Source organism: Manis javanica, chromosome 12 (assembly GCF_040802235.1).
Source record: "Manis javanica isolate MJ-LG chromosome 12, MJ_LKY, whole genome shotgun sequence".
NCBI lineage: Eukaryota > Metazoa > Chordata > Mammalia > Pholidota > Manidae > Manis > Manis javanica.
This window is the reverse complement of record NC_133167.1, coordinates 56,699,918-56,724,880: the sequence shown is the minus strand read 5'-3', so window position 1 is coordinate 56,724,880 and position 24,963 is coordinate 56,699,918. Positions and strand designations below refer to the sequence as shown.

Below are 24,963 nucleotides of genomic sequence, written 5' to 3'. Positions count from 1 at the left end.
CATTATTTTCAAAAGTCCGTTCTAGTTTGCTGTGCTTGCTTTCAGATTTTACACAAATGGTAACCTTTTTAAAAAAACGAAATTCTTATTTTTTTTTTTTGAGAGGGCATCTCTCATATTTATTGATCAAATGGTTGTTAACAACAATAAAATTCAGTATAGGGGGGTCAATGCTCAATGTACAATCATTAATCCATCTCAAGTCTAATTCTCGTCAGTCTCCAATCTTCTGAAGCATAACGAACAAGTTCTTACATGGTGAGCGAATTCTTACATAGTGAATAAATTCTTACATGGTGAACAGTACAAGGGCAGTCATCACAGAAACTTTCGGTTTTGATCATGCATTATGACCTATAAACAATCAGGTCAAATATGAATATTCGTTTGATTTTTGTACTTGATTTATATGTTGATTCCACATTTCTCCCTTTATTATTATTATTATTATTATTATTTTTATTTATTTATTTATTTATTTATTTAATTTTATTTTTTTTGAGAGGGCATCTCTCATATTTATTGATCAAATGGTTGTTAACAACAATAAAATTCAGTATAGGGGGGTCAATGCTCAATGTACAATCATTAATCCATCTCAAGTCTAATTCTCGTCAGTCTCCAATCTTCTGAAGCATAACGAACAAGTTCTTACATGGTGAACGAATTCTTACATAGTGAATAAATTCTTACATGGTGAACAGTACAAGGGCATTCATCACAGAAACTTTCGGTTTTGATCATGCATTATGACCTATAAACAATCAGGTCAAATATGAATATTCATTTGATTTTTGTACTTGATTTATATGTTGATCCCACATTTCTCCTATTATTATTATTATTTTTATTTTTAATAAAACGCTGAAGTGGTAGGTAGATGCAAGATAAAGGTAGAAAACATAGTTTAGTGCTGTAAGAGGGCAAATGCAGATGATCAGATGATCAGGTGTGTGCCTATGGACTAAGTATTAATCCAGGCTAGACAAGGGCAGCAAGACATCCACGGATGCAGAAGATTTCTCTCAAAGCAGGGGGGGGGGTGAGGTTCTGAGCCTCACCTCTGTTGATCCCCAAATTCTCACCTGATGGCCCCCCTGCGACTGTGCCTGTCTTAGGTTGTTCCTCCCTTGAGGAATCTTACCCATCTCTGGCTAACCAGTCATCTTCCGGGGCCATACAGGGAAATGTAAAGTTGGTAAGTGAGAGAGAAGCCATATTGTTTGCAAAGGTTAGCTTTTTACTTCTTTGCAGATTTATGCCCTGTGGCTTCTATGCCCAGCACTTGTCTCGAGGTATCTTTACCACCTGGAGGAATTATGATACTCGGTAAATTCGATATGAGGCACGAATTCTATTTAAGGGTTGTAATTAGGAAGAAAGAAGAAAAGCTACAGATGTAGCATATGGAAGGAAACATGAGAGGATTGATTATTTCTTTGACATATCTTCTTGTAGTGTACCTTAAGTATGTATAGGTTTTAAACTACTAACTTGTGCACACATATTAACGTAATAGGAATACGGTGACATAAACAAAGCAAATCTATAATTACCATCCATCTCCAGTGAAGCCAAGAAAACCATTTAGGCACCCTAGGCATTTGTGAAAATTAGTCTATGATATGATGGATATTGTCCAACTGTACTTGAACAGTCTGAGAGAAATCAGACAAATTAAAGCAGCCCATTTCTGGGATCTGTTCACATCCCATATGTTCTTTTAACCGTAGATAGTCTATAGTCATAAGATTTTGGAGTGCTACACCTTGCACCCCTCCCAACTCCTGGTTGAGTTCCAACAGTACAGATCCGGTCAAATTCGTTGTCTCACTGTAAGCACATGCCAGCCTAGACATCTCCCTCCTCATTCCAATGGCAAGTCCAGGAGACGGTGGGCTGGATGCAGCCACAACCGCAGCATCGTCCGGATCCCTGTGGAGGCTTTTTGATGATCATCCCCCGGCACAAGTCCTCCACAGAGTGCTGATGCCGGAAGCTCCTCCTCATATCGTATCTTAGTTCATTTTCTGGGTATCCAAGCTAGGCCTTGATCTTCTGTATAGAAACAAACAGACCCTTTGCCCACACTTTGACATGCCCTCTATACCACTGTGCAGAACTCATTGGAGGTCAGCACACAGTAACTGCTTTTTTTTTTTTATTAAGAGAAAGGAATATTATCAGAAAAGAGTACCTCCATAGCTGATCATCTGACACCCTTTAAGTGATCAACATTAAGGATATTTAAAGCATGCGTTGATCTTTGATTTACCAATAGTTTTATCCTATCAAGGAGTAATCCCCCTTTTCTTTCTTTCTTTTTTATTTTTATTTTTATTTTTAATCTATACTTACATGAAGAATACTATATTTACTATGCTCTCCCCTATATCAGGTCCCCCCTAACAACCACATTACGGTTACTGTCCATCAGCTTAGCAAAATGTTGTAGAGTCACTGCTTGTCCTCTCTGTGTTGTGCAGCCCACCCTCCCCTTTCTCCCTCCCCCCCATGCATGCTAATCTTAATACCCCCCTTCTTCTTCCCCCCCCTTATCCCTCCGCTGCTGTTTTGTTCCTTCAGTTTTTCCTTTGTTCCTATACTCCTCAGATGAGTGAAATCATTTGGTATTTCTCTTTCTCCGCTTGGCTTATTTCACTGAGCATAATACTCTCCAGCTCCATCCATGTTGCTGCAAATGGTTGGATTTTTCCACTTCTTATGGCTAAGTAGTATTCCATTGTGTATATGTACCACATCTTCTTTATCCATTCATCTACCGATGGACATTTAGGTTGCTTCCAATTCTTGGCTATTGTAAATAGTGCTGCGATAAACATAGGGGTGCATCTGTCTTTCTCAAACTTGATTGCTGCGTTCTTAGGGTAAATTCCTAGGAGTGGAATTCCTGGGTCAAATGGTAAGTCTGTTTTGAGCATTTTGATGAACCTCCGTACTGCTTTCCACAATGGTTGAACTAATTTACATTCCCACCAGCAGTGTAGGAGGGTTCCCCGTTCTCCACAGCCTTGCCAACATTTGTTGTTGTTTGTCTTTTGGATGGCAGCTATCCTTACTGGTGTGAGGTGATACCTCATTGTAGTTTTAATTTGCATTTCTCTGATAATTAGCGATGTGGAGCATCTTTTCATGTGTCTCTTGGCCATCTGTATTTCTTTTTTAGAGAACTGTCTGTTCAGTTCCTCTGCCCATTTTTTAATTGGGTTATTTGTTTTTTGTTTGTTGAGGCGTGTGAGCTCTTTATATATTCTGGACGTCAAGCCTTTATCGGATCTGCCATTTTCAAATATATTCTCCCATACTGTAGGGTTCCTTTTTGTTCTATTGATGGTGTCTTTCGCTGTACAGAAGCTTTTCAGCTTAATGTAGTCCCACTTGCTCATTTTTGCTGTTGTTTTCCTTGCCCGGGGAGATATGTTCAAGAAGAGGTCACTCATGTTTATGTCTAAGAGGTTTTTGCCTATGTTTTTTTCCAAGAGTTTAATGGTTTCGTGACTTACATTCAGGTCTTTGATCCATTTTGAGTTTACCTTTGTATATGGGGTTAGACAATGGTCCAGTTTCATTCTCCTACGTAGCTGTCAAGTTTTGCCAGCACCATCTGTTGAAGAGACTGTCATTTCCCCATTGTATGTCCATGGCTCCTTTATCAAATATTAATTGACCATATATGTTTGGGTTAATGTCTGGAGTCTCTAATCTGTTCCACTGGTCTGTGGCTCTGTTCTTGTGCCAGTACCAAATTGTCTTGATTACTATGGCTTTGTAGTAGAGCTTGAAGTTGGGGAGTGAGATCCCCCCTACGTTATTCTTCTTTTTCAGGATTGCTTTGGCTATTCGGGGTCTTTGGTGTTTCCATATGAATTTTTGAATTATTTGTTCCAATTCATTGAAGAATGTTGCTGGTAATTTGAGAGGGATTGCATCAAATCTGTATATTGCTTTGGGCAGGATGGCCATTTTGACGACATTAGTTCTTCCTAGCCATGAGCAGGGGATGAGTTTCCATTTATTAGTGTCCCCTTTAATTTCTCTTAAGAGTGACTTGTAGTTTTCAGAGTATAAGTCTTTCACTTCTTTGGTTAGGTTTATTCCTAGGTATTTTATTCTTTTTGATGTAATGGTGAATGGAATTGTTTTCCTGATTTCTCTTTCTATTGATTCATTGTTAGTGTATAGGAAAGCTACAGATTTCTGTGTGTTAATTTTGTATCCTGCAACTTTGCTGTATTCTGATATCAGTTCTAGTAGTTTTGGAGTGGAGTCTTTAGGGTTTTTTATGTACAGTATCATATCATCTGCAAATAGTGACAGTTTAACTTCTTCTTTACCAATCTGGGTTCCTTGTATTTCTTTGTTTTGTCTGATTGCCGTGGCTAGGACCTCCAGTACTATGTTAAATAACAGTGGGGAGAGTGGCATCCCTGTCTGGTTCCCAATCTCAGAGGAAATGCTTTCAGCTTCTCGCTGTTCAGTATAATGCTGGCTGTGGGTTTATCATATATGGCCTTTATTATGTTGAGGTACTTGCCCTCTATTCCCATTTTGCTGAGAGTTTTTATCATGAATGGATTTTGAATTTTGTCAAATGCTTTTTCAGCATCTATGGAGATGATCATGTGGTTTTTGTCTTTCTTTTTGTTGATGTGGTGGATGATGTTGATGGATTTTCGAATGTTGTACCATCCTTGCATCCCTGGGATGAATCCCACTTGGTCATGGTGTATGATCCTTTTGATATACTGTTGAATTCTGTTTGCTAATATTTTATTGAGTATTTTTGCATCTACATTCATCAGGGATATTGGTCTGTAATTTTCTTTTTTGTTGGGGTCTTTGCCTGGTTTTGGTATTAGGGTGATGTTGGCTTCATAGAATGAGTTTGGGAGTATTCCCTCTTCTTCTATTTTTTGGAACACTTTAAGGAGAATGGGTATTATGTCTTCTCTGTGTGTCTGATAAAATTCCGAGGTAAATCCGTCCGGCCCCGGGGTTTTGTTCTTGGGTAGTTTTTTGATTACCGTTTCAATTTCTTTGCTTGTAACTGGTTTCTTTAACTTTTTGTGTTTCTTCCTTGGTCATTCTTGGGAGGTTGTATTTTTCTAGGAAGTTGTCCATTTCTTCTAGGTTTTCCAGCTTGTTGGCATATAGGTTTTCATAGTAGTCTTTAATAATTCTTTGTATTTCTGTGGAGTCTGTCGTGATTTTTCCATTCTCCTTTCTGATTATGTTGATTTGTGTTGATTCTCTTTTTCTCTTAATAAGTTGGGCTAGAGGCTTATCTATTTTGTTTATTTTTTCAAAGAACCAGCTCTTGGTTTCATTGATTTTTGCTACTGTTTTATTCTTCTCAATTTTGTTTATTTCTTCTCTGATCTTTATTATGTCCCTCCTTCTGCTGACTTTAGGCCTCATTTGTTCTTCTTTTTCCAGTTTTGATAATTGTGATGTTAGACTATTCATTTGGGATTGTTCTTCCTTCTTCAAGTGTGCCTGGATTGCTATATACTTTCCTCTTAAGACTGCTTTCGCTGCGTCCCACAGAAGTTGGGGCTTAGTGTTGTTGTTGTCATTTGTTTCTATATATTCCTTGATCTCTATTTTGATTTGTTCATTGATCCATTGATTATTTAGTAGCATGTTGTTAAGCCTCCATGTGTTTGTGAGCCTTTTTGTTTTCTTTGTAGTAATTATTTCTACTTTTATACCTTTGTGGTCTGAAAAATTGGTTGGTAGAATTTCAATATTTTGGAGTTTACTGAGGCTCTTTTTGTGAGCCAGTATGTGGTCTATTCTGGAGAATGTTCCATGTGCACTTGAGAAGAATGTATATCCTGTTGCTTTTGGATGTAGAGTTCTATAGATGTCTGTTAGGTCCATATGTTCTAGGGTGTTGTTCAGTGCCTCTGTGTCCTCACTTATTTTTTGTCCGGTGGATCGATCCTTCGGGGTGAGTGGTGTGTTGAAGTCTCCTAAAATGAATGCATTGCAGTCTATTTCCCTCTTTAGTTCTGTTAGTATTTGCTTCACATATGCTGGTGCTCCTGTATTGGGTGCATATATATTTAGAATGGTTATGTCCTCTTGTTGGACTGAGCCCTTTATCATTATGTAGTGTCCTTCTTTATCTCTTGTTACTTTCTTTGTTTTGAAGTCTATTTTGTCTGATATTAGTACTGCAACCCCTGTTGTTTGCCTGAAGTATATTTTTCCATCCCTTGACTTTTAGTCTATGCTTATGTTTGGGTTTAAGGTGAGTTTCTTGTAAGCAGCATATAGATGGGTCTTGCTTTTTTATCCATTCTATTACTCTGTGTCTTTTGATTGGTGCATTAAGTCCATTTACATTTAGGGTGACTATTGAGAGATATGTACTTATTGCCATTGCAGGCTTTAGATTCGTGGTTACCAAAGGTTCAAGGTTAGCTTCTTTAGAATCTTACTGCCTAACTTAGCTCGCTTATTGAGGTGTTATATACACTGTCTGGAGATTCTTTTCTTCTCTCCCTTCTTATTCCTCCTCCTCCATTCTTCATATGTTGTGTGTTTTGTTCTGTGCTCTTTTTAGGGGTGCTCCCATCTAGAGCAGTCCCTGTAGGATGCCCTGTAGAGGTGGTTTGTGGGAAGCAAATTCCCTCAGCTTTTGCTTGTCTGGGAATTGTTTAATCCTGCCATCATATTTAAATGATAGTCGTGCTGGATACAGTATCCTTGGTTCAAGGCCTTTCTGTTTCATTGCATTAAGTATATCATGCCATTCTCTTCTGGCCTGTAGGGTTTCTGTCGAGAAGTCTGATGTTAGCCTGATGGGTTTTCCTTTATAGGTGACCTTTTTCCCTCTAGCTGCCTTTAAAACTCTTTCCTTGTCCTTGATCCTTGCCATTTTAATTACTATGTGTCTAGGTGTTGTTCTCTTTGGATCCTTTCTGTTAGGGGTTCTGTGTAATTCCATGGTCTGTTCGATTATTTCCTCCCCCAGTTTGGGGAAGTTTTCAGCAATTATTTCTTCAAAGAGAGTTTCTATCCCTTTTCCTCTTTCTTCTTTTGGTATCCCTATAATACGAATATTATTCCTTTTGGCTTGGTCACATAGTTCTCTTAGTGTTGTTTCATTCCTGGAGATCCTTTTATCTCTCTCTATGTCAGCTTCTATACGTTCCTGTTCTCTGGCTTCTGTTCCTTCAATGGCCTCTTGCATCTTATCCATTCTGCTTATAAATCCTTCCAGGGATTGTTTCACTTCTGTGATCTCCTTCCTGACATCTGTGATCTCCCTCCGGACTTCATCCCACTGCTCTTGCATTTTTCTCTGCATCTCATCCCATTGCTCTTGCATTTTTCTCTGCATCTCTGTCAGCATGTTCATGATTTTTATTTTGTATTCTTTTTCAGGAGGACTGGTTAGGTCTGTCTCCTTCTCAGGTGTTGTCTCTGTGATCTTTGTCTGCCTGTAGTTTTGTCTTTTCATGGTGATAGAGATAGTTTGCAGAGCTGGTACAAGTGGCCGCTGGAAGAACTTCCCTTCTTGTTGGTTTGTGGCCTTCCTCACCTGGGAGAATAGCGACCTCTAGTGGCTTGTGCTGGGCAGCTGTGTGCAGACAGGGCTTCTGCTTCCTGCCCGGTTCCTATGGGGTTTATCTCTGCTGTTGCTGTGGACGTGGCCTGGCTGCAGCTGCCCCTCCAAAATGGTGGAGCCCCGTTGGAGGGGGAACGGCTGGGAGGCTATTTATCTCCGTAAGGGGCCTCTGTGCTCCCTGCTGCCCAGGCGGTTGGAGTGCCCAGAGATCCCCAGATTCCCTGCCTCTGGTCTAAGTGACCTGTCCTGCCCCTTTAAGACTTCCAAAAAGCACTCTCCAAACCAAAACAACAACAGCAACAATGAGAGAGGGAACAGAAAAAAAAAAAAAAAGAGGAGAAAACACTTGATTTTTTTTTGTCCTCAGGCGCTGGTCCCAGGCACCCGCTCACTGGTCCTGCTGCCCTGCCTCCCTAGCACCAGGGTCCCTGTCCCTTCAAGGCTTCCAAAAAGCACCCACCCACTGGTCCCGCAGGAAAAAATGCACGATATTCTTTTTCCTTAGGCGCCGGTCCCAGGCACCCGCTCACCAGTCCTGCCGCCCTGCCTCCCTACCACCAGGGTCCCTGTCCCTTTAAGGCTTCCAAAAAGCACTCGCCAAAAGGAAAAAAAAAAAGGGGAAAAACGCGCGATTTCCTCCGTCCTCAGGTGCCGGTCTCAGGCACCCGCCCACCAGTCCCGCAGGGAAAAACGCGGGATATTCTTTGTCCTCAGGCCCCGTTCCCAGGCACCCACTCACCAGTCCTCCCGCCCTGCCTCCCTAGCACTGGGGTTCTGTCCCTTTAAGGCTTCCAAAAAGCACTCGCCAAAAAAAAAAAAAAATCCGGTCCGGTTTCTTTCCACCGGCCGGGAGCCGGGGGGAGGGGCGCTCGGGTCCCGCCGGGCCGGGGCTTGTATCTTACCCGCTTCGCAAGGCGCTGGGTTCTTGCAGGTGTGGATGTGGTCTGGATGTTTTTCTGTGTCCTGTGGTCTCTATTTTAGGAAGATTTTTCTTTGTTACATTTTCATAGCTCTATCTGTTTTTGGGAGGAGATTTTCACTGTTCTACTCATGCCGCCATCTTGGCTCTGCCCTAAATTCTTATTTTTTAGTATGTGTATTAATTAGGACTTTTAGTTATAAGTATTAATTAATTTAAGCCAGGTTAAAACAGAAAAGGGGAATTTATTATAAGAGTATGGTGATTGCTAGCTTCAGTTCTTACTGGTACCTGCTGGATGTTTCTCTCATACTAGCCTTTTCTGGTCTTCTGTCCAAATGGTAAAATATGGCCACTCTACTCCTCCAGGGTATTGAGCCAGTAGCAGAAAATAATTGAACCTCCTTCTTCCCATTTGCTGGGCAATGTCTACATTGTTCTTATCAGCTATTGCCTGGAAAGAAATGGTGGTGATCTTAGTACAAAAATAGCGGCCCGAACCACTAAATGAGCTGAACTAACTGGCTACCATGCATTGAAAGATGTCATAGCCAGAATGTGTACTCATCCTTTTTGATGATTCCTTCCCCAGAATCTTGTTCCATGAGTTATCCTATTTATTTTCCTCTTGGGTCACCAGTCTTTTCTGCTTCATTGACTTCTGGCTTCTTAAAAGCTATACCCAGATAATTTTTTTTTTGCAAAAATCTTGTCATTTTATTTTTTTATTTTTTTATTTTTATTTTTGAGAGGGCATCTCTCATATTTATTGATCAAATGGTTGTTAACAACAATAAAATTCTGTATAGGGGACTTAATGTACAGTCATTAATCAACCCCAAGCCTATATCTCAACAGTCTCTAATCTTCTGAAGCATAACAAACAAGTTTTTACGTGGTGAATAAGGTCTTACATAGTGAATAAGTTCTTACATGGTGAACAGTGCCAGGGCAGTCATATCACAGAAACTTTCGGTTTTGATCACGCATCATGAAGTATAAATGATCAAGTCAGATATGATTATTCGTTTGATTTTTATACTTGATTTATATATGAGTCCCACATTTCTCCCTTATTATTATTGTTATTATTTAATAAAATGCTGAAGTTGTAGGTAGATGCAAGATAAAGGTAGAAAACATAATTTAGTGCTGTAAGAGGGCAAATGTAGATGATCAGGTGTGTGCCTATAGACTAAATATTAATCCAAGCTAGACAAGGGCAACAAAACATCCACAGATGCAGAAGATTTCTCTCAAGACAGGGGGGTGAGGTTCTAAGCCTCCCCTCTATTGTTCCCCAATTTCTCTCCTGATGGCCCCCCTGCGACTGTGCCTGTCTTAGGTTGTTCCTCCCTTGAGGAATCTTACCCGTCTCTGGCTAACCAGTCATCTTCCGTATACCCAGATAATTTTTGAAATTGTTTTCTCTCCATTATTCTTTTGAAACGACTCTCTTAAAAGTCATCAATAACCTAATTATGAAATCCTTACTCATCTTCTTGAACAATTCCCAGTACCTGGTAGATAATCTTACCTCTTTCCTTAGACCCCATGTTATTGCACTGCCCTGGTTTTCTTCCTGCCCTTTCTCTCTTTCTAGTGATGCCTTGGCTGACTTTTCTTTCTTTTACTGCCTAAACGTACAAATCCTTAAGATGAATATTTAGTCCTTTCTTTTAGACGTTCTTCTTTAGTAATCTCATCTACTCAGACTGTATTCGTTTTTACCACTACTGGGGGAGCTTCTAACTCTTTCAATTCCATCTTCACATTTTTAATTATTGGATATTTCTATCTGGATGTCTTGCTGGTGTCTCCAAACTAGTATGCATGTGTGAGGCCATTATTTTAGCCTTCATTCGCAGTGTTCCACTATTTCTATTTATTCCAGCCATTATTTAGACACTCAAGTCTAACATCTCAGTCATAAAGCCTTGCTGAGTTCCCTTCCCTCTCCCTTATCCAGTGTGTTGACAAACCAGATAGATTCTGTTGTGATTCTCACAACACTTCTTTCTCCCATTGACACCAACCTAGATGAAATCTTATTTGTCTCATATCTAGTCTGATTTCCCTTTCTTTATTTTCTCCCTTTCAAATGATTCTCCATTCCATTATCAGACCAGTTTTTTTCAGAGGAAGCATGAGTACTTGTAGCCTGCCAGTGGCATGCTGCATTCTAATATTGCAAAATTGACTGACAGTTTGGTGGAGATCTATGGACAGATATATAGAAAATATGATGTAGTAAACTATAATCAGTGTATACAGAAGGAACCATGTATTCCTTGAGGAAGATAGGAAAGACTTTTAGCAGAAAATTGACTTGGACTAGTTCTTGATGGATAAATAGGAGTTCTCTAGAGAGAGAAGGGCATTTCAGTAGGGAATATATATATACACGTGCAAAAAGATAGGTGGACATAAAAGAGCATGGTGTGCATAAGGAATTGTCATGACTTCCAGTGTGGCTAAAATAATAGCTGTTAAGAAAAGTGAAAATGTCAGAAGATTGGAGACTGATGAAAATTAGGCTTGGGGTGGATTAATGATTGTGCATTGAGCATTGAGTCCACTATACAGAATTTTATTGTTGTTAACAGTCATTTGATCAATAAATATGAGAGATGCCCTCTCAAAAAAAGAAAAAGAAGAAAGAAAAGTGAAAATGTAGTTTGGCGCCAGCTGCAAAGGACATTGTATGCTATATTAAAGTATTGGGCTTTCATCCACATTGGAGAGCAGCAAAATTGTAAAGCGAATACTGTTGTTCGACTTTTACTTTTGGTGATTGTATGGAACATGGAAGGTACTGTTTTGATCTTATTGCTCCCTGTTGATACAATTCCTTTACTTTGGCATTCAAGGCTCTTTGCTGTTCTCCATGACTTCTTGAATGTATTCTGTTTGAGCCAATTTAGGATATTTACTAGCAAGGGAAAATCCTTGTGCTTTCTGCCTCTGCTTGGTTATTGAATTTCTACCATATTCCAAAGCAATTGGAAGTTTAGGTGCTTTCATCTCTCAGTTAGAGATGAATACTAAGTTTCTGAGCTCTTGTAATACTTTGTACTCCCTGTATTTAGGGAGTTTGGTAGTTTAAGGAGCATTGGAGCCAGAAGAACATGATTTAAATCCTAGTTGTGTCATGTACTGTTTGTGTGACCCTGGAAAGTTAACTCTTTTTGACCCTGTTTTCTTATGTTTTATAGGAATAATAGCACCTACATCACTGGATTAATGTGAGAAGGAAATGAGATGATTGTAACATTCTTAGCTTTACAGTATTATATGATACTGTTACTATTGCAGTAAACCATGTTAAGAATCAGTACAATGCAATAAGAATCCAGTGCTGAAATAGTTTCTGAAGGTGAAGCACAGCAAGAAGTATGGCATTTTCATAGTGAGAACAGATTTCCAGTAAGTATCACTTCATGCATTAGGGAGGAAAGGAAGAACCCAAAGAGTAAAGAGCATCAGCAATTTCTCATACTATGTGGTGGCTGATTATCAATACCATCATCTGTTTCTCATTTGTAACTCTTCTCTGTGGCTCTTAGGAATCCTGGCCCACTTTTACCTTTCCTTGTTATGTGCCCTTGGTGACCACGTATGTTGGAATTTGAATAAACATACTTCGCTAAAGATAAATTATTTGATAAATCATTGTCTTAATTTTTATGATTTCTACTCCTTTTAACATGTATAAACTAGGAAAAGTTCCATAACAGATCAACTTTTCTGAAATTTGTATCAGAAAGTATTATCTCTGCTTAGTTGTCATTCCCCCTTCCAGGATAGTCCTTTGTAAAATCTGGGTATAGATCTGACACCTTCCTCTGGCATGTGTTTAAATCTCCATTTCCTGGTACCCCTTTCCCGTCTTCGACATGGCGAGTGCCCCAACTTTACACTCTTGCTGCCCTGTTTTGTGGCTAAACTCTACTCAGGTCCAGCTTCTCTATAGTGCAGTGAATTTAAAGCTTCTTTTCCTTTTTCCCCCCTTTTCCCTTAAATCTAGTCTCCTGATTTTGATAGAATTTGGTTGAGAGCAATTTGATTTTAAACCATTTACATTAAGGCTTTGCATCACCTTTGTAACTGCTCAACAGAGGAGGCTTTTGCTCTCCACTGTTCTTACAGTATTTACCAGGTGTGTTTAGTGGATGGCCTGCATCAGAATTTTCTGGGATGCTTGTTTAAAATGTAGATCCTGAGATCTCACTGCCGAGATTCTAACATCTGGCCAGGTCTAGAGTGGCATCCAGGACTCTGCTTTAAAAATGAGTACCCAAGGTACATGAGCAACTCATTTCCTGAATCCATTTCCTTGGGCAAGAGAAATAAAATGAAAAATGAAGGGACTGCATCATGCTAAAAAGCTTCCTTACAGCTAAGGACACCATCAGCAGAACAAAAAGGCATCCTACAGTATGGGAGGATATATTTGTAAATGACATATCTGACAAGGGGTTAACATCCAAAATATATAAAGAACTCATGTGCCTCAACACGCAAAAAGCAAAATAACCCTATTAAAAAATGGGTGGAGGATATGAACAGATACTTCTCCAAAGAAGAAATTCAGATGGCAGCAGGCACATGAAAAGATGCTCCACATCACTAATTATCAGGGAAATGCAAATTAAAACTACAATGAGATATCACCTCACACCAGTTAGGATGGCCAACATTGAAAAGACTAGGAACAATAAATGCTGGCGAGGATGAGGAGAAAGGGGAACCCCCCTCCACTGCTAGTGGGAATGTAAACAAGTTCAGCCATTGTGGAATGCAGTATGGAGGTTTCTCAAAAAACTAAAAATAGAAATTCCATTTGACGGAGGAATTCCACTCCTAGGAATTTACCCTAAGAATGCAGGATCCCAGTTTGAATAAGACATATGCACCCCTCCATTTACCATACTATTACAATAGCCAAGAAATGGAAGCTACCTAAGTGTCCATCAGTAGACGAATGGATAAAGAAGATGTGGTACATATACACAATGGAATATTATTCAGCCATAAGAAGAAAACAGATCCTACCATTTGCCATAACATGGATGGTGCTAGAGGGTATTATGCTCAGTGAAATACCCCAGGCAGAGAAAGACAAGTACCAAATGATTTCACTCATCTATGGAGTATAAGAACAAAGCAAAAACTGAAGGAACAAAACGGCAGCAGACTCACAGAACCCAAGAATGGACTAACAATTGCCAAAGGGAAAGGCACTGGGGAGGGTGGGTGGGAAGGGAGGGAGAAGGGAAATAAGGGGCATTACGATTCGCACACATACTGTAGGAGGGGCACAGGGAAGACAGTATAGAACTAGAAGACAAGTAGTGACTCTATAGCATTCTACTACACTGATGGACAGTGACTATAATGGGGCATGTGGTGGGGACTTGATACTGGGGGGGAATCTAGTAACTGCAGTGTTGCTGGTGTGACTGTATATTAATGATACCAAAAAAAAAAAGAAAAAAAATGAGTACCCTGGGTAATTTTTATACTGCCAAGAAGCTTGGGAAACTCTCATTGTGATTGGGTCCTGATGGTAATGTTTTTCTCTCCCCCCTAGATTTTGTGGGGATCATTTTTTTCCTGTGGGTGTGCCAGAAGTGAAGGTAACAGTTTCATTGACCTGTCATTTAAAGTAGCAGGGGCTGCTGTTTACTGTTACTATTTTAAGTAAAAAAACTGCTATAGCAAGAATATTATGTATATATATCAAGCAGGCGTGGATTTGTGACAATGCCTGCTTGATATGTATACATAATATTGTCTTGGCCTTTGGAGGGTCTTGTCAAGAGTACTGGCTTGTCCTCTTGGAGGAAGCTAAGAAAGGGAAATTAGAGTCTTGGTTTCTGTGATAAAATGGCATACAAATTTTTGGAGACACAAATATTTTCCTTGTTGTTTAGTTTTAGTTTTTGCTGAAATGTAAGGCAGTATGAGAAACGGCCTTTGGTCACTTGCATATTGGTCAGTATAATAGACTTGGGATATAATTCCTCTTCCAGTTACCAGCAAGCAGGGAAGCAGCAGTGAAAATGCATTGTCACTTTCCCAGCTGGGGGTCTAGAGAAAGTTTGGAATTAGTTGGTTGCCAAATTCCCACACTGATTAGATTCATGTGGACAGTGAAGGGAACAAATCATGAAATTTCCTTTACAGTCCAGGGAGTACATACAGTCAATGGAAGTATATATCCTTGTTCTTTGCCTTTTGCTAAGAAACTCCTTGATGATGATTTTGGGCTGTTTTCCACATTACACAGACCAGTGCATGAGGGTATATGTTAGGGTGGCTGTGTCCTTATAGGCCTTCAGAATGGCAGATACCAAGTATGTGTGTGTATGTGTGCATGTGTACATGCTTGCCCTAGCACAAAGTATTTGGAATATATACTACTACAAGGATGAATGACTAATAGTCTGTATTTTCAAACAGATTATTCAAACAGTAATGAATTTCCAAAAATTGGTAGAATTTGATAGTGTGTAAGAGAAGTTTGGGGGTAAGGGAAGAAATCCCAGGAGTCTGCAAGGTGTAAGGCTGTCCTTACCTTACTCACCCCAATCCTCCCTTCTTGCCCCTGTACTTTGTGCCTCTGTCAATAAGATTTTTTTCCTCCATCTCTATATATTCCATTTCTTCCATTCATTAATTCAGAACAAGTATAATAGGAATTAGATGTTGGGGACACAATTTTTGACCCTTGCATTCAGGTTTTACAAAGTTTCTTTGAAGTGCCAGTTTTTTGCAAACTATAAGAAGTAGCAAATTATACAAAAAACTATACATACACATATGTAACTGTAGGAAGGTAAATGTTTATTTGGCTTGCTGTATGTTGGAAGCCAACTCATTCTTAGTGGAATTCTGTCATTAAAAAAAAAAATTCTAGAAAATGCTAAGAAACCCAGCAATGGGTTTTATAACAAACCATCATGGAATTTCTATATATATGTGAAAGAAAGAATTATTTTCCTGGATCAGAGAGAAATTGCTGAATATATGTATATGTTTTATAAAATATTCATTGTTTAGTGTATATTTTTCTAATTTGCTTAACATAGTATTATGCTATGGATCTTGTTTCTCCTTTTGTGTTCACCACTGTTTAAAAAATATTTTCATGTTTATATATCTACTTACCTCACTGCTTCTGGTTGTTGCATAGTATTTCATAGAATTTTACTTAACCCCTATCCATTCCTCTAATGATGCCTCTAGCTATTCTTAAAAACAGGGCTCCAGAGAATATATCAAAGTTGTTCCCTTATGGAACTGTGTGTGAATTCCTCCCAAATAGACCCAGAAATTGTGTAACTGTGTCATAGAAATGGCATTACCTGTGAAAACTTAGCACATGATTGCTCCGTGGAAGTGGCTTTACCAGCAATGCGTGTGGGTTCCTCTTTTCCATGTTGTTGCCAAAACTTCGTATGTCTTATATTTAACACATCTTATACTAAAACATTGGAAAAAATTAGAAAGTCAATTAGTAACTTATATGAAAGGGCCAAATTTTTATTGTGGCAGCTGAAGATTTAAAACTTATAATGAGGATATGCAGGAAAATTGAAATTCATGTTGAAGTTGTGTCATATGATAATGTCCTGGTTTTGCAAAAAGGCACACTGTCGTGAGGGCCAGAGGTATTCTTGTTGACCTGTTCCAGACACCTGTTCTTGTCAGGGTCCCAGAGTCAATCATATTTAGGTAGTCTGATTTGTGTTAAGTACCCTCACTAGTGACCAAAGTTAATTAGAACGCCAATAGATTAATTCACAATGAAAAAATAAAATTGTTAAGCCTCTTGACCACTTCAGACGGCCAAACCTGTTGGAAATAAAGTATACTTAGAAGTGGCAGGTTGGTGATGTTCTTAGCAGGCAAGAGGAACTTAATCAATGATTCAGATATTTGATGTCCGTAATCTATCAAAGCCTGATGGCATTTATCTACTAAGTCAAATGTTTTAACAGTCATGGAACTGTGAGATTTAGAGCAGTGTTAATTAAGCAGTGATAATCTATCCATCTTTCATTTGATTTTTTCTATTCCTTTTTGTAAAAGGACTTTTTCTTACAGTACACGAATTTTTTGGGCTTATAATTAAGCTACTTATACTAAACTATTTGAAAGGGAATTAGTTGCACTGTTAGGCATTATAAATAGTATTATAAATTGCATTGTAAACACTGTAGGAGTTTTGCTATTGCGTTCTTAGAAATAGGACTTGTAGATAGGATCATGGTTTTGAATGTATTTTAAAGCATATGCATTTTAATATGTGGGCCTTTATATTTCTAAAGGGAGCTCACCTTCAATTTGTTTTTTTTTTTTTAGATAAAAGATGCTAGTAGGACTATTCATTTAAAGGATTTTTTTTTTTTTGTAGCACATATCTTTTCAGGGATATATCTATTTTACTGATCTATCTATATATTTTACTGATCAAATTTTGCTATCTTTCTCATCACTTTTATTTTTTACTTCACTTTCATGGTTTCCTGTAGGTTACCTAAAAATAGTTACCTGAAGTAGTTAAAATTAAGTACACAACCTGATAATAAGGATTTTAATAGCCACAGAAATCCTTGATTTTTATTTTTACTTCCTACATATTATACTATATGTGGAATTAATTTGAATTTAAGTGATACTGAGCTTGAGTTAGAATTCCAGCACTGGGGCTTATGTTTCATACTTTAGTTTTTATTTTTCAAAAGCTTTGCAATCATATGATCTTTTGTCATTGTTTAAATTGGAAAAGATAAAATTTGGTTTTCATCTCAAATGAGTAGTGTTAATAATATCTTACTAGGATTTTGATTATTGTAATTATAATGGGAAAATTTTTTTTTTATATCACCCAGCTGAACTTTTTAATAAAGTAGGTTAAAGCATATTTTCTAATGAAAAATATGATTAGAAATAGTAAAGCTAAAAATCATTAATTTATAGCAGGATGCTTACAATTTATTACTATTAGAGGAATAGTAATCCATGAATGTAGAGAAATTTAAAAGTGAAAATATCCCATTTTAAGAATAAAGAAAAGAACTCTTTTCATAGTAATACTAAATCTAAATATTTCAGTTAAATATTTTGCAAACATACACCGGGAAATGCAAATAATAAATATGCATATCGTGGGAGAATACTGCCACCTTGTGTATATATAATGCTATTTTATGTCTCCATTTTCTTTTGTTTTACCAGCTAATACAGTGTGCTTTTTCACCATTTGGTAATGTGGTCAGATATGTAAATATGTAAAACATTTGTTTTATATTTTCATGTTGTAAAATCCAAATTTTACTTTTTCTTGGCAGGAGGAAGGTCTTGTATTTTGAAGACAGCAAATCTGGTGTACATAGCTGTAAGAATTGGAAAGTCTGAGAGATAATGTCTGGTTACTTGATCTCTGATATTAGTTAAGAATTGAATCCTTTGATTCTTATGGAAAACTGGTGATTCTTTGATCATTCTTCATTTAAGTGCTTGAGGTTCTTTGGAATCATTCAAATGGCAGAATTCATTATACTATAGATAAAGGGAATACAGGTCATTGGGTTTACTGGCACAACCATATTCCTTTATTTTTAAATGTTTTCCTTAATTCAGTGCAGAATGACTATAATAATAACATGTAATAGAACATCACATGTTATTTTTGAAAAATATTAATATAAAGAAGTCTGCCTCGGCCCTCTGAGATGAATGATATAGTCCAATGCTCTTTAACCCATTAAAACCTTTTAAAAAAAGTGCCTTGAGGAATTTTAAGGATTTAATTGTAAAAAGCTTATCATAGCAATCTTTATAATAGGGAAAAACTAAAAACAATTAAATATACTGTATTGGTTTGTAGTGTCTACATATGATAGAATACTTGTTGAGTCACTGAAGATGATGTCTCCCATTCATATTCTTGACATGAAAAGTTACATGACGGTGAGTGAAATTGGTTTCAGATAGTCTCTAAAAAGGAAGACCCACAAGACTAGCATTTTGCTTTCTGATGTTCACAACTAGCTTAGCTGTGTCATAATGAGCACTTCTCTGGGCATAAGTATGTTCATCTGAAAAATGAGCAGTTGAACTGGGTAGTTTCTAAGGAACTTTTTAGCTTTAGAATTCTATGACAGTGTAGCATTTTACTGTAATTTTAAAAATATTAATGCTATAATGCTCTTTAATGGAGTTATACTCTTCTATAAGCAATTATTTAAAAGTTGAATATAATCACATAATTGTGCTTGTCATAGAATATATTAGTAATTTGAGGGAATACATTTGTATAAAAGTTTAAAACCAGAAGCCCAGGAAATGTGCCTACTTTTTGCTTAACACCTGGGGTACTTAAAGATATCATAAGACTGGTTTTGGGACAACCTAGATTTAATACTATTTTAAACAACATAACACTGTTTTTTGTGGCACAAATGCATTTTATTTTACATGCCTACATTTCAACTTCTTGCAAGGCTTTAAAAGTTGGTATAAATATGTTTAGGCGCATATCATAGGCAAAATTTTCTGAGATGAAAAGAGAATAAGAAGTAACTTAGCTTAAAGCTGAAATCTTAGAAGTTCTTTAGGATAATATTTGACTGAAAATTTAAGACCAAAGATTCTACAGAATGTAAATCTCTTCATTTTTTAGTGTACAGCAGCAGATATTTCCTGCTGACCTTGATTCATTTTTCTTGTGAAGGGCTAAGAGTGGACACATGTAATCAGGTTTAGCTTTTTACTTTGAGGCCATATGGGAATAATTTTTAAAAATTCTAAGCGTAATTTTAAAGAAAATGATTTTCATTATAAACATGCCAAATTCAACATCTATCTGTATGGAAATAATTTCCCAGTGCCTAGTGATTGTAATACCGAAGCAAAATGACTGTATTGGTACTTTTGCATTTATTTTTGTCTAAGAGAAAACTATTTTACAAAGTGCAAACTTCATGACAAATGTTTAAATTCACTAATATAATGGATTTCACATAAAATTTTATATTTTTTATAAAAGCACATAATTATAAAACACTAAAGATGTTAATGAAAATGTACATATTGCTCTTCTAATTTAAATTATTTTGGAAATATAAAAATAAAATTTTAAGTAAATTATACTTCATAAATATAGAGAATATAATCATGAAAGAAGTAGATGATAGAAAATATAATCTTAAGAAAACAAAGGTGTCAGTGGTGATATTAGTATGAGGTTTTTCTATAAAAATTTTCCCAAAGCTCTCATCCAAAACCTTCCTCTACAGTGAGGGAGGAATGTGAGATTAGAGGAAAATAATGGGAGATAATTTATGATAGGCTCATCTATAAATCCGATCTCTGGATTGATACTCTTGAGATATTTTTGAACAGTTTGTTTTTGTACAGAGATATTTTTGAACAGTTTGTTTTTATTGGTAGCAAACTGTTATTTTAAAGAGCATTCTTGGTTTCTTTTTCTTGACTTATGTATAGAGATTTCAGTACACAATTAATGATCTAATATTTGGCTCATTTTTATTGTGTTAGTGTTCTGCTTGTTTGAAAAACCTTTCAGCTGGGTGAAGAATTATGATTGCAATAAAAAGTTTGTCAGTTGTCATTTTTTTCTTCCTTGAAGGTTATGGAGAATTAGAATGCTTTCTGATTAGTATATCTTTGCTTATTTTGAAGTTTAAAAAAAATTGAGATATAGTTGACATTTAACATGTTATAGTTTCAGTTATACAACACAATGATTTAATATTTGTATATATTGTGAAATGATGACCACTCTAAGTCTAGGTAACATCAGTCACCAACATAATTACAGATTTTTATTCTTTCGATGTATTTTGAAATTTTAATACAGCAAATAACTTTCTGTATAAGAAGAGTTTTCCTCAAGTATTTACATCATAAACTGCGTAATTAATTGAATTTGCAATAAGAAGATTCATCATCAGTTATTTCAGTAGACTATACTAGGACACAATGCTAAAATGTAGTAAACATTGACATTTCAATGTGATTGTTTATTGTGTTCTACAGACTGAGACCTATTTTTTATGTAATGTGCAAAATTGAATGAATGAGTCGTTGATTTTGATAGAAATGGTTTTTAAAACTATGAAATACTGACAGTTTGGAAATTAAAAATAGCATACTGTTCTTTTTGGAATACTAAAAACTGGTAATGTCATCAACTGTTGTGTTAATACGTAGGTCAAGGAAGAGATTGGTAAGTTATATAGAAGTTGAAGGATTTAGAGTGTTTATAAGCCCAGCACTCAGATTTTTAATCTACTTTATTAAAAGTGTCTATTACTAGTAGTGTCAGTACTAGTGAATCTACTTTGTAAGTCAGTCTTTTCATCACAGCAGATAAATAATTGTGATTTTTCTAATATATGCAAAAATTGCTCCCTATTTAAGTGAATTTTTTTTAATCGCAAACTTTTTTAGTCCAGCCTATAATATAAACTCAGTAACATGTAAAAAATGAAGCACTTTTTAAACCTTAATTATATTTTTCTCCTTTGTTCTTACTTTTTCCTTTGAATGCATTAGATTTAGTGGTTACAGCCCTTGTGAAGCAGGTATTGCTCGTCAGTGATCTGTATTTAGAAATATTAATCCATAGACATATGATCTACATTCACTTTATTTAAACTAATATAATGTTAGTGTGAAAGGTCTTTTAAATGATTATGGAAAATAATAGTCAATGATACCCTGTTCAGTTTTGAGCTGTTTAGCATAGGTTTAATTTAATACATTTATTTGTTCTTATTAGGCAAGAAGTTATGAAATGGAATGGATGGGGCTATAATGATTCCAAGTTCTTCTTCAATAAGAAAGGCCAAGTTGAGTTGACTGGGAAAAGGTAACCCTGGTTTATTTATTCTTTCTTTTGTTCCTTTTTTCCCCCTTTTTTCTATGAAAAACTTTAAACTTAAGTAACTAACATAACATGTTAAATAATATACATAAAAATAGAGAGGATAGTAGGACTCCTATTTAGAAGCTGTCAACATTTTGCTATACTTTTTTTCTGTAGTATTTCAACTTCAGACATTATTATGTCATTTCTATATATATATGCATCTCTTAAATAAGGACCTAACATAAGCAATCATAGAATACCATTATTATACTCCTAAAATAACAGGAATTTTATAATATCTGAATCTAGTCCATATCCACATTTCCCTAATCATGTAAAAAATGCCATTGTATAGGTAGTTTGTTTGAATCAGGATCTAAAAAGTCATACAGTCACTGTACTACCCAGTCCCCATGCCACTGACAAAGTAACTATTTTTAGGACTGGAACTTTACATCTGGGTGTAGGTTATTATGGAAGGTGAATAATTTTAGGTCTACGTAAATATCAATAGTATTTTAAAAATTAATTTTCTGAGATATATTCAGGAAGAAATGATGAAGGAAGATAAGTCATTTGTGTGATAGCTTTCACATTTTGAAATGTTTTGGTGTTGATAAGAATTCTAAAGAATATTTCTGTTGTTACTGTCCCCCGTGCAGACAGTATTGTACAATGAGTTCTCAGTTGATTTTAAGCAACATTGACCCTGTCAAAACTGGTGTTTTTGTTTGTCTACTGAGTCTTGATATATAACTTTTGAAAGGACAGTGAGTACAAATATATAATATTTAGGTGCTGGTTCTAAAAAATAAATTAAAAATTGAGACTAGGTAAAAACTCAGACCAGATATATGATGAGTCTGTTCCATTATGGTACTTTGATTTAATATCTGTCGGGTATTAATATGCTTAGGTTAGCATGTTTTAAACTTACTTGGTATATCAATGTATTGAAATATCAACAATGAAAGTTTTATTCTTTTGGAGAAACTCTTTCGGTGGAACATAATTTTTCTGACTTAAACATACTTTGTACCTGAAACAAAACTTCAGGAATAGTAATTATGAACTGATTCTAATGAAGGTATATTAGCCTTTTATTATCTGTATTCTCATTTCTATCCTTAAATGTGACTCGGCAGCATGTTGGTAGAGGCTTAGTTGAGAAGTTATGTAATTCAGATAGAAGGAATTTCTAGTTAAAATTAAATTTACCGGTGTTCTAAATTTTAAGTGATGAACTAAATAGAATAATGTCTAATATAGTAGAAACTTATCTGTGTAGAGGTTGACTTTATAAAATATTCTGGGGGGATAAAGTAAATTTTCTAAACTTAGAAAACCAACTATTTGCCTCTCAAACAGTCTTTATTTCTCTCTTTCTCTCTGGACCTTGAAGTATAGCATCTTTGTTTTACAGGAGTGGGCAGATAGTCACATATACACAGTGCCAGTATAAGCATAAGACAATCACTGACTTCTGTAGACTACTGTAGGCTCTGTAGTGGTTTATGTTAGAAGTGTATGTGTGTGAAATGAATGATTAGTCACAGAAAATATCACAAGTAATTATACACTTAGTGGTCCCATGAGTTCAGAATCTGGTTCTATTTTGGATGTTCTGTCACTTGTTTTGTTAATTTTCCCAGACAGGATCAGGTTGTGGGAGTCTGATACATGCCAGACTCATAAGATACTTATTTAAAAAAATTAGAACCCTAGTGTATTCATTTGTGCTTAGATTATTCCTTTTTCAGTGTAGCACACTTGTTAATGCCCTTCTTTTATGTAAGAATGTAAAATATGTAGGAAACAAAGTTTGTAATTCAGATATTATTCAGAGAGCATAAATTCAGAGCAGAGGGGATTTAATCAGTGGTCTTGAGATTTGTATTCAGGTTGTAATACAACTAGAGAATTTATCTGTTGACTTTAGACTTTGGAAGATTGCTGCTGCTGTCACTCTAACCAGAATGGATTCCTTAAAGGCCTTGTTGTTTGCATCAATTACTCCTGAGTCCAGGTCCAGTGGGGGAGTTGGGGAAACAGATGCATCTGACTGGCAGAGTCTGCAAGGGAGACCAGGAAAGTGGATGTTAGGCACATTTGCTTTAGTGGAAGGTAGCTTTTGCTTCCCACCAAGACTCATCTAGAGGATAATTCTCCAAACACAGAAAAGGAATTTAGATGCCCTAAGATTAGGTATTTACTACATAACCTGGTTAATAACTAACACCAAATAACTAAATAATTATTTCCCATTTTGGTGCTTCCAGGAGCACCATTACCTTGTCACAGACAGGATAATAAACTGGATTGAATTGAATCATGACTTTCTCTATATCTAGTCTGTTTTCCTAGGGGTAGTGGTTGAATTAATAAATTTCTCTAATTTTTGTCAGAAGGCATTTACAAACATTCTTTAGGCTAATAATAGCTATTACTTTTTGAGTACCTACTGAGTCATCTTAAAATAACCTGAAGATGGGTAGTGATAGTTTTTTAAGTATAATTGGGATTGAGAGTGAGAAATGTTAAGTAGTTTACCTGAGATCACTTGCTTAGTGGCAAGTTGGGATTAAAAACCAAGTGTTTTTAGACTTCATTCTTGTGCTGTTTCTATTAAACTGTGCTTATAAGATTTTTAGCAAATAACCATCATTGTGTTGATCTTAGTCTCTCTCCAAGCCCTGAGAGCACTTTATAGTAGTCTCCCACACTCTGTACACTAGCACAACAGAGTTAGTCATGTTGTAAAAAGTTATTGTATGACAAGACTTCCTGCTGTTCTAGTGAAAGACAAAGGGAGAAGCATATTCCTAAAAGAGAAAGTGGAATTTGTGGCTTGAAGGAATGAGTACAAGAAAATACTGATTTGGCTGGACAGTATTAATTCACTTTTTTTGAATTAATATTAGATTGTAAGGGCAATTTTTGAAATTCTTTGTAAAGACTTCCTATTCTGGCATTGTACAGGACTGAACAAATACAAACCCTTGTCCTTTATAACCACATAGAAAACATGGAGAGAATACCACAAGAAAGAAAGAAAACAGAGCTGGAAAGAAAGGAAAACCCTTAGATGCCAAAAATAAAGAGTGACCCTCAATGAAAATTTTTTGGGTTCTCTTTAATTCTAATCCATAGATACTGAAAAAGTAGAATTTTTTATAAGTAAATGAAGCTGATTATCTGTTTATATTTTTGAGAGGATAACTGACATTTCAAACCCAGAAATTAAATTAGAAGCAATTACTATAAGCCATTGTAGCTCGTAAGGAAATATCAGAAGTTTTTTCCTGAACAGTATCTTCTCAACAAATTTGTAATTTGTCAGTTTATAAATTCCTAGGTTTATAGTCTTGCCATGTATAGATAAATTGAGTCCTCCTAGGTTTAAGCAGCAGAAGGTAGTATTTCAGAGCAAATGCTATACATTTCTATAAACTAAAATTTTTGAAAACTGTCATCCGTTGACTTAAAGAATTATACATTTTTTGGTGATCACATAGTACAAGTTAGTGTTTAAATGGA

General features: G+C 36.2%; 1 protein-coding gene across 8 annotated transcripts in view; it reads left to right on the top strand.

Annotated features, from left to right (window-relative positions):
• The window catches only part of AGPS (alkylglycerone phosphate synthase), a 170,578-nt gene that overhangs the window by 17,765 nt on the left and 127,850 nt on the right, over positions 1 to 24,963 (top strand). For 5 of the 8 annotated variants that reach the window (XM_073218660.1, XM_037000306.2, XM_037000305.2 and 2 more), the window contains exon 2: positions 21,337 to 21,426. The exons of 1 other annotated variant lie outside the window; for it this stretch is intronic. In XM_073218660.1, the coding sequence (XP_073074761.1) occupies positions 21,337 to 21,426 (90 nt within the window). Of the gene's footprint in view, positions 1 to 14,112; positions 14,159 to 17,878; positions 18,501 to 21,336; positions 21,427 to 24,963 lie in introns of those variants that run through there. 2 more of the 8 variants (XM_073218661.1, XM_017651393.3) reach the window with 2 other exon arrangements.